Source organism: Haliaeetus leucocephalus, unplaced genomic scaffold (genome assembly GCF_000737465.1).
Source record: "Haliaeetus leucocephalus isolate CR32 unplaced genomic scaffold, Haliaeetus_leucocephalus-4.0 Scaffold1, whole genome shotgun sequence".
NCBI lineage: Eukaryota > Metazoa > Chordata > Aves > Accipitriformes > Accipitridae > Haliaeetus > Haliaeetus leucocephalus.
Genome location: NW_010972437.1, coordinates 3243554 through 3253411, shown reverse-complemented (window position 1 = coordinate 3253411; position 9858 = coordinate 3243554). Strand labels below are relative to the sequence as shown.

Here is a 9858-nt window from a genome sequence, read left to right as displayed (position 1 = left end):
GCGCTTCTCGCGAGAGGAGACGTGAGGCGGCCCTGAGGGGCGGCGGGCGGTGAGGCGGGCCCCGGTACCGGTACGTGCTCTTCCTTCTCCCGGCCGCGGGGGTGCGCGGAAGAGCCGTCCCCCCCGCGCGCGGGGCTGGAGGCCCGGGGAGGCCGCGGCCGCTTCCCCGCCTGCTCGGGCCTCTCTGTGGCGCAGAGCCGTGCGGGCAGCCTCTTCGAAAGCCTTTTCCTGGGAGACTTACATTCGTGAGGGACAACCCCACCACCACCCCCACACACCCACACCCGGGAGATGGGGACAGTTCTAATGGCGGTTCCTGCCACTTTCTGTCCATCCAGGTCTCTCGGTGCCTGCCCGAGGAAGCGTGAGCGGCACAGCGAGGCCGCTTCCACGGGGACAGGGGTGTAGCAGTGAGCAGAGCTGTTGGTTTTGTGAGATGAAGTCTCCAGAGATTAACGAGCTGACTGGTTGTTGAGAAAATGCATTCTTCCGATTTCATCCCGTTTCATCGGTATTCCTCTGTCAGCACCTGACTGTGCATGCTCTCCCACAACATTAGCCCTTGCTTGCTCTATAGAAGTCTCGGTACAACACAACTGAGTCTGTACAGTTTTGTACAACATAAACTGTAAGGGTGTGAATTTTTATTTAAAGTCTTATATTGAAGAGACATGGTTGTTAAGGCTAAGAATAATGAATAAAAAAAACCCCAACAACAGTGATTTGGGACAAAACACTTCAGACAAAGTAGGTATGAAGCCTTTCTAGGTCTTCAAAGGCAGGATTGCCAGACTCATGAGTTCTGTGTACAGAGGTCAGAGACTGCTGTGCTAATGGAAAACAGAGTTAGCTTGGGTTTCAAGGTTTACTAAGTCGGGTGTTACATGTGTTGACTGTATTTGGGAAAAAAGGCACTGTTGGCTTATAGTAGGCTGACAAGTAGGTCCCTCTTACAAGCCAGTAGACATTTTGGAAGACTAGAGCGGTTCACATTATTTCTGTAGGATGAGTGAGAAGAAAATGATTTGGAGACTGCTCTCTTTCTAGGGAATAGACGGTAGGAAGAAGTACAGAACTGCTAAGTCAGAGTGAATTGCTTCTGTCTGTGAGCATGAAGGAGCAACAAGGTAAAGATGAGATACCTCCCCTTGTACAATCAAAAAATACATGGTTGCAGTTGTGTATTGTCTCCTGAAAAGTGGAGAATGCTGGTCCCTGATGCTGCCTCTAATTCCAATGCATTACAGAGTGAATGCTAGGTGTGGTTTCCCTCACTCAGTCAATTAATTTGCTCTAAATAACATGTGCTTCCCCACGTTAAAACCTCTACCCAATGAGAATTAGAGTACATGAAACATTTCTGGATTGAAAGCATTGAAAAATCTCTAATTAGTTTTTCCCATCAGAAAGCAAGTTGTATTTTGAATACTTGTTTTGCTTGGGCAATGCCATGGCCAGGATCCCGCCCTGTTCTGGAGGCCAGGTTAGAGCTAAAAACGGGACAATGTGTGAGCAATGAGAAATAGGTAACGGGGTCATCTCCTGCCTGGGTGCACACACCCAGCTAACCAGCAGTTTATATTGACAGCAATGGCAGCTCTGTTCACGTTACACTGTAACACAGAGGTGGCATTCCTAACTTTAGGCACCTGAGTTCAGTTTGCATTAGTTACTTTTTTACTCCTGGTCAGCATTCCTGCCCCTGAGATGTTAGCTATTTGAGTCATGTGGTGAAACTGAGCAGTTTGTGTAAGAAACCATGAAAAAGTTAATAATGTTGGGAGAAGTTGGTGCATTACAATGAAGGGTACACAAATTTCCTATTACCTCATTAGATTAGCTGTAATCCAACATTAATTTTTTATGAGATTGATATTTTAATTAGCCAGTCCCAAAATAAAAGCAATTCTAGCTGTTTAAGTCCCTTAAAATTCAGCAGCTTGTTTGGGGTTTTTTTTTGTTTGGTTTGGGTTGGTTGTTTTTTGTTTTTCCTTTTTCTATCATCATATTCAAGGTTTAAGTGATATCTAAAGCACAGAAGATTTGGGGATTTGACATTTCTATTTGTCCCTGACTTTTATTTCATGGACATCTTGCTTCTAAAATGGAAATAAATCTGGCTGTGAAGAAATACCTCTCAGGGAGAAATATGTATCTGCTAGTTCAGTCTGAAACTGGCTCGTGGGTTTGCAGAAAAAGGAAAGCAATCTGCAGTGTTTCTTAATGAAGGTGTTAAAGCCTGTAGGTCTCTCCTGTTGCCCCTTGATAATTAACCCTGTATTCCCGAAAGCTGCTCATTATTTTTGTTTTATAGGATTTCAAGTTGTTTTTAAACAAAATCTGATCAACAGTAATTTCACTTTTTAGTTTTCACCTGGTCCTCACTGCCTCATGACCTTCAAGAGTGAAAAATGGAATATTTGGCCAAAATCTTACTGAGTATTCCTGTGCTGTTAGGGACCTGGCCTTCCTTTCTTCTCTGCTAGTGAGTAGAAGATTCATTATTTTCTTCCTACGGCAGGATAACTTAATGAGGACGTTTTTGTGAAAGCAGTATAGCTGCTGCTAACAGAAGTTGCTCTGAAACGTTAAGAAAGGAAAGTAGCAAAAGTAGATGGGAGTCCATCTTTTTTACCTGTGACTCAGCCTGAGGAAAGGCTGGGAGGGACTGTATCCCCTTGCCAAAACCAGGTAGGGCAATATGTAACATTTTTGCCAAAATTGAAGCTTTGAAATAGTCTAGAAAACAGTGGAATAAAGAAGTCTAAATTCCTACAGGAACAACACAGCAAAGAAAAGAGCATTTGTGATTGATTCTGTCCTCCTCTATAGAACCTGAGGGATATAGAATTTGGCATGCCATCATGGATGAAGAAACAGGAACAGCAGATGGATTGCCTTGGCTATGTAAGTCACCTTGTCCTTGCTTGTAGTGATAGTTTATGGTGCAAGAATAAAATGTTCTCTGTCCGTTGATCCAGCAGATGTTCAAGCGTGTCCTCCATTTGATTAGGCCTAGGAATGTTTCCCCCCACACACACATCCATAAATTAATTATTTCCATGAAGGTTTTCAGGAAAATGTGACTTTTGTTTTCAATCAGTTATGTAAACACTAGTAGATACAGCCATGCTAAATATTTTATTAAATAAGCATATCAAGCTGCTGAAAATCTGTTGGGGCTGAAAGCATGGGTCAGAGATAAGACTTGGGGGAGACAGTCTCGTGTGGTGCACGCTCGGCAGCACTGCAGTGCGAGTTCAGTGTGATCCTGCTGGGGCATGGGCTGGTACACTGGTGCTGCCTTGGCTGAGGAGTACAGTGCCTGGGGATGAAGGCAAGTAGTTCAAGTAGTAAGGGGATATGTGCTACCTCCTGATCACCTGCCCGCAGATCACACCCCCACAGATTGTAGTGGCTCCTCATACAGAAGAACTGTAAACGCTGTGAAATTCTTTGCTGAGTGGGGATCCTATGTAATTCATGTGTCTAAAAGACATTCTTGAAAGAAATGCTGAAATGTTAGGCCTAAACATTTCTCTCATTGGAAGTCGATTCCTACCATCTTTTTCTCATCAAGATGGGGTATAGTTCTGTAGTAACTCCTGTTAAATACCTTCCCCTCTTTGGTATGTGAATACACCAGAATACCTACCTTATCATGGAAGATAAAGGCATGCTTGCTCTAGTGGAAGATAATGCTTCTCAATCAGTTTGTGTTTCATTGCACAATCAATTGTCTTTCAAAATACTTGTAGTGTGATAATCTTAAGTTTCAGCTGTAAAGTGCACTGCTGTAAATACTGAAGTAAAACTCCAATAGGGCAGATTTCAAGAACTAGGGCTTTTATACCAAAACATACTGGTTTTTAATTTAATTTAGCATCTTCCCTGTTAGCACATAGTTCAGTGGGAGTTTAACCACCTGCAGAGTGTAACTTCTGCCTGGTTTGCCTACAGCTCCAAAGCTGGTAGGTGGTAACCAGCCAACAAGCAGCACACCCCACAACTATGGGGAGCAAAGGACATTACAGCCAGGATTGTCAAATGTAGCTCCTAATGGAATAGCTGGGTGATTGTTGGCATCTAGGCAAAGAAGTGGCTCCAGCTCAACTCTGTGCTGAAGTTTAGCTGTTGGGGGTAGGGACCCAAAACTGTCCCAGCAGAAAATATTTTCAGAATATGTCAAAGCTGAAGTCCCCCACTGCAGCTACTAAGGTATTTTTCATTACAGCCCTTTCCTGGTATCTCCAGAATAAGCCTCATAGTGTATCTATCTAGCAATGTTGATCTCCTAACAACTTGAACAGAATGAGAAAGAAGTACCATTTAGCTACTGCTGTTAAAGTTGCAGTAGCAGTAAGTAAGTCATATACTGATTTATTTCACATAAGACTACATCAAAACATTTTAAGGCAGTGTATGTTCTTAAACTGCACTGGATCAATGTATGCATACCAACTTTGAAAGCATCATTAGGAACACAGAGTATAAAGTGCAGGTTTCTGTACTCCTGCATGAACAACTGTGAATCCTTTTCCAAGGCAAGACAGGGTGGGTTAGAAATATGCAAATTTCATTGCTTCAGCATTACTTAGGTAAACGCTCTCTACCAAGTTATAGGAAAGCTGGAGATCTGGCCTGAGACAGTAATCAGTAACGAAATTTGGTTTAAGATCAGCATCAGCCCTAATTCTGCCTGACTGATTAACTGCTGGAGGGAAGTTACTTGTTTCCTATTGGCAAAATTCAGTGAGAGATATGTAATTCTTATCTGCTTCATCTGTGAACTGGATGATTTTGTTCTAGCACAGGTGTGACTAATACCAAGCTCCTTTTAGACTGCTGTGGGACAGGCCATTTGTGGCAGGGTGGTTTGTGTGCATTAACCTTCCAGTGTACACGTCTTAACTTCTTTTGCCTTAGCAATAGCTAAAAACCCATGTTATCTTAAGATAAAGTTCAATGTGCAAAGGAGCTATCTGAAAGTCCCCTTCATCGCTGCATCTGTGCGATAACCCTTTTAAACTCATCTCCCAACTTCATACAAGTTTAGGGAAAATGATGTATTAATACAATTGAATTGTTTCAGAGAGATTAGTTTATTACACAATTGAGACTCAGTTTCACTGAGCAATACCAGAAACTGAGACAGAAGCAGAATAGTTTTAGAAGTTTATTGTAAAGACCTTTACAATCTCAGTACAGAGATAAGGATATAAAATGATGTTGTTTGGAATAATTAAGGCTGGTTGGTGGTCGTCTGAATTTCACTGTTCAATGGAACTCAAGCAAGAGCAACTAATTTCTGACTGTACATATTTTTATTTGTGTTCCATCACTACAGTAAGATCACAATTTATTTCAGAGACTCAATGCCTACTTATTATAAAACAAAGGACATTATTTACATGATGAAAGAAAAATTTCAGCATTTTTGTGGAATGGATGACTGATACTGCAACAGGTTTAGTCCACATATTTCCCAAGAATGTCACCATCTCTAAACAAGTAGTAATCCTGCAAAGAAAAGAAATATTAGTACCTGTAAAATCAGTTGTTTTTTCAGTTGTTTTGCAAATACTGTCTTGTTCTGAAGTCAGGGCTGCCACAGTCATGAAGTACAGAATCAAAAGTGAGCTAACCACAACTAGCTCTACATGTTGACTTCTTCAAAAGACTTTTTTGTTCATAAGATACTCTTTGGGAAAGCTACCAAATTACTATTTTTAGTAGTAGGAAGTGCAAGAACCATCAGAAGACAGTTCTGCAAGCTTTCCCTGTCAAAAGCAAGGATACCCCCGGTAATTTCAAAGCCTTTTAGGGTTCCCTCTAATACATGACTGGCATATAGAGCCACTTTGTCCACTCAGCAAAGGTCAGGCCAGAGGTTTCTCCTTGGTTACTTCCTTTTAAGCAGGGGTGGAAGTAGCAAGTACTACAGGTACAAGAAGCTGGCAGGATTCAGCTGCTCCCATTTCAATACGAACAACTGCATTCCTTGAATGCTGCTAATGCTATGAAGTAACTACAGTATTTATCACTGGCAGTATGGCATTTTGGGAACCAGCTTAATTTGCATTCACAAAGTTGGGAAACCTACCTTATCTTCTAGTACAATCTTAGTACCACCATATTCTGGTAGCAAAACCTTTTCACCAACTTTTACGCTCACTGGCTGAATCTCACCATTCTGAAAGAAAAAAAGAAATCCTTAGTTTTCCACAATATAGACAGATGTAATAGAATTCAAACTACAATGATCCAATGATAAAACATTCAGGAAATCACAACTACTATGTGTTTTCATTGTATAGTGAAACTAGAATATACAGGTTTACTAGGAAGAAAAGCACACCCGTCAGTTCTCAAGCATGGGAGTCCTGCAATATTCAGGCAGCAGAACTACAGTAATTTTCTGAATATAAGTAGTTTTCATTTAGTTTTGAGTGTAAATACAACTGTGAGGTCCTTGCTTGACATACTGAATAGGCCTTCACTTAAAGAAAAAAAACCATCCAAGAAACCTGAGAAATTAAGTGACAGACCATCAAACCCCCTTCTAAAATGAAGGGAGAAAGTCCATTTCCATATTCTATAGCCAAGGCTAATTTGTCCAAGTGCCAGTTAAAAGTACCTTCCCATCTTCGTTACTTTGATGCACCATTTCACAATATAAAGCTTTAAAAATCAGGTATTGACACAAACCAGCATGATATGTATGGAGGGACCCATGGTAAAGAAGAAGTCTGAGTCAACATGCCCTAGTTGAAATTTAACCTGTTTTCCACTATTGCTACTAACTGAATACTACTCTGGTGGGGAAAAACCCATTCTGATCCTGAAGCCCATAGCCATTGGCAGTCTTGTGAAGAATGACTTTTTTTATGATCCCAGACATGTATTCAACATGCAAAATTAACAAAAAATTATTTCTTTTGATTCATGTTTTTCTTTTGTCCAGTAAGCCTAATCCCTATGGACAATGATACTTTGCACAGCACATGACAGCAAATGCCACTTCTGGGACTCGACCCTGCTCACAAGTCACAGAAATTCGGGCATGTAATCATTTTAACAAAGAAAGCTGCCAGTCCTCCAAGGTTTTGGCTGAGAAGTGATGAAACACGATATCCCCCAAAACACTCTTCACATATTTAAAACTAAAAAAAAAAAACCAACAAAAAAAACACCAATCAAAATGAAAAAACAAAAAACCCCGCAACAAACACCCAAACACCAAATGCCCCCCCCAAACCAAAAACCCAACAACACCAAAACCCACACCATTACAAGCAGTTTAAAGCTGCTTATAAATGTCAATAAATAATACTGATTTTTAAAAGGCAAGTATTCTCCCTTTTACAAATGATGGAAGGAATGCTGGAATTCAAAGTCAGACCCAGTCAGGAGAACTTGAGATTTCTACCTCCTCTTTGAACCTGTACTTCCAACTTCAGTTGTTGCCATCATCCATTTTGGTGAGGTATCACTGCATTTACACTGCAACCATCCCTTTCTTATGATAATATTCCAGCTACCTCCACACCATTGCTAATTCTACCCAAATGTAACAGTTCAGGGTATTTACCTTTCCTCTGGCTCCTGATCCAACTGCTACTACTGTCGCTTGTAGCACCTTCCCTTGAGCTTTTTCTGGAATCATGATGCCTCCTTTGGTTACTGTCTCAGCTGCACATCGTTCAACCAGAACACGATCAAAGAGGGGAAGAAATTTCCTAAATGCTTTTCCTGCCTGTGGAAGTAATTGTACATTGTAACATGAGGCACATTACAACGAAAATGCAATTAAAAAGAGTAAAAAAAAAAACCAAAACCCCAAAACAAAGTGATTTCTCTTTTGAGAGAAATTAACATTTAAGAAAACTGCTAGCATTGGTTTTTAATAGTAGCAAACATATGCCACCTTTGATTGCATCAGAAATTGCTAAAGACCCAAGCAGATGCTGGGCAATCCTGACAGTTCAGCTGCAGGAAGATGTACTCCAGCTGGGGGAATAAACCATCACCAGACAGAGTAACCACCTCCTCCAGCTGAAAAGCTCCACAGGCTTTGAATCCCAAACTCTCAGTTAGAGCATAATTATTGATTATACAAACCATATTTATTCAAATGATTAGGGACCTCTTGGGACAGTTGTGTTTTTATTCCTGTAGCGGATTGTTTTATAGTAAAGCAAAAGTCTAGCCAGGTACCCCATGTCAGTCTTCTTCAGGTACTTTCAAGCCTTAGCGTTTCACATAACAACATACAGCCTCCAAAGTTTGAAGTGTGATGTGAGAGCGCTCTTACTTTATTGACCTCTAAACACAGACTGCAACTTTACAATAAGCTTTAGGTTTAAGCTCCTAAAAATAGGTAGGTAGGCATACTTCTACCTTGACTGCTTCAGTATCTGCCTCTGCTTAAGCAGAGTTAGGGTGGGTTGGGGTTTTTTTTCGTTTGGGATTTTTCTGCAACTACTTACTGCTGCTTGGCTGATAAATGCAAGCGCCGAACCCCAACAAGTTGCAGTGGTCAGGAAAAAGGAACTTGCTTGATTTAGAAGGAAAGATAGGGCAACTTGCCAAGTCACATGGAGGTAGTGCTCCACTAGACAGGTACCCAGAGCCCACACTCATAGAAACAACTGGAAACAAAGGCCTGGCATCCACACGCCCTTTACTGACACGCACCAATATACACACAGGCTTTAAAATCGGGAGAAAACAAAATTACAGGCAGAGCACGAAGAGCAGAAGACAGCACATGAGAGATGCGCATCCCAGCTACCATTACTACCACAACGATGCAAAACGGCAGAGGGAAAAGCCTGCCGCTTGGGATCATCTTCGTTCGGTGAAAATAACGTCTCTGGCCGCCTTTTTTTGGAAGTGGCCCGTGCTTCACAGGACGAAGCAGCCAGACGTACGACCGCGGAGAAGGAGCGCGGCACAAAACGTCTCGGTTTCCCCCGCAGGCTCCGCAGGGAAGAACCGCGGCGCGGGACACTCCCGGTACCCCAGGGCCGGCAACAGCCTTTCGCCGAAGCGGCCGGGAAACCACGGGCAGGCGCCGCGCAGCCCCGGCCCGCAGCCGCCGCGCCGGCCGCTCTAACCCTCCCTACCCCGCGCACTGCCCGTGACCTTGCGGCACTACCGGACCGCTGCGGACATCCCCCGCAAGGAGCGGCCCGCCGCCGCGAGCCCGCCACCTCCCTCCCTCCGCTCAGCCCAGCCCAGCCCAGCCCCGCGGCAGGCCGAGGAAACACCCGGGCGCGGCCGCGGGCTGCTCAGAGGCCCCGGCGGCGAAGCGGGCCCGCCACCGCGCCCTGGGGGGACTGCCGTCCGCCCCCCCCCTTCCCCCCGTCGCGCCGCTGGGCACGCCGGGCCGGTGCGCGGGCGGCGGGCACTCACCATGACCGCCGCTGCACTCCCCGCCACCGAGTGACCCGGCCGCCGCAGGCGCACGTGAGAAAGGTCACCGCCAGCGCATGCGCGCCCGTGGCCCCGCCCCGGGGCGGGGCCCGTTCCCCCGCCCCGGCCCAGGCCCGCTTTAATTCCGCCGGTTATTTTTCAGCCCCGGGGTCACGTCCCGTTTCCGGAGGCGGCTGGCACCCCGGCGGGCGCCGCGAACCGCGCTGCGCGGCGCCCGCCGGTTCCCGGGGTCGGCTACCCTCCCGGAAGTGAGGTCAGCTCAACTTTGACCTTCAGCGAGCATGAGCGTTCCAGAAGGTTCTGGAATTGGCGGGCCCCGGAACCTGAGTGGTTCACGCTGGAGCTGGCCGCGCATGCGCGCAGCGCGGCCGGCGCCCCGGCGCCGCAGGAGGGCCGTTGCCGGGCGCGGCCGCCCTCCTG

The 9858-nt window shown here is 44.8% G+C and overlaps 2 protein-coding genes across 4 annotated transcripts in view; both read right to left on the bottom strand.

The window, feature by feature from the left end:
- Nucleotides 1–7598, bottom strand: part of MOB4 (MOB family member 4, phocein) — an 18759-nt gene extending 11161 nt beyond the window's left edge. The window contains exon 1 of the mRNA XM_010564315.1: nt 7592–7598. The gene's annotated coding sequence lies outside the window, so the exon portion shown is untranslated. The remainder of the gene's footprint in view (nt 1–7591) is intronic.
- On the bottom strand, nt 5165–9519 carry HSPE1 (heat shock 10kDa protein 1). Of its 3 annotated transcripts, none has more exons than XM_010564345.1 (4): nt 9418–9519; nt 7592–7756; nt 6104–6193; nt 5165–5520 (listed from the first exon to the last, which is right to left on the bottom strand). In XM_010564345.1, the coding sequence occupies exons 1-4, from the start codon at nt 9418–9420 to the stop codon at nt 5470–5472; spliced, it is 309 nt and encodes a 102-aa protein (XP_010562647.1). In that variant the 5' UTR covers nt 9421–9519; the 3' UTR covers nt 5165–5469. The 3 variants fall into 3 exon arrangements, with proteins under 3 accessions (XP_010562647.1, XP_010562630.1, XP_010562638.1); XM_010564328.1 differs by lacking the exon at nt 9418–9519 and adding an exon at nt 8804–8880; XM_010564336.1 differs by lacking the exon at nt 9418–9519 and adding an exon at nt 7928–8806.
- Nucleotides 9520–9858: the final 339 nt, after the last annotated feature.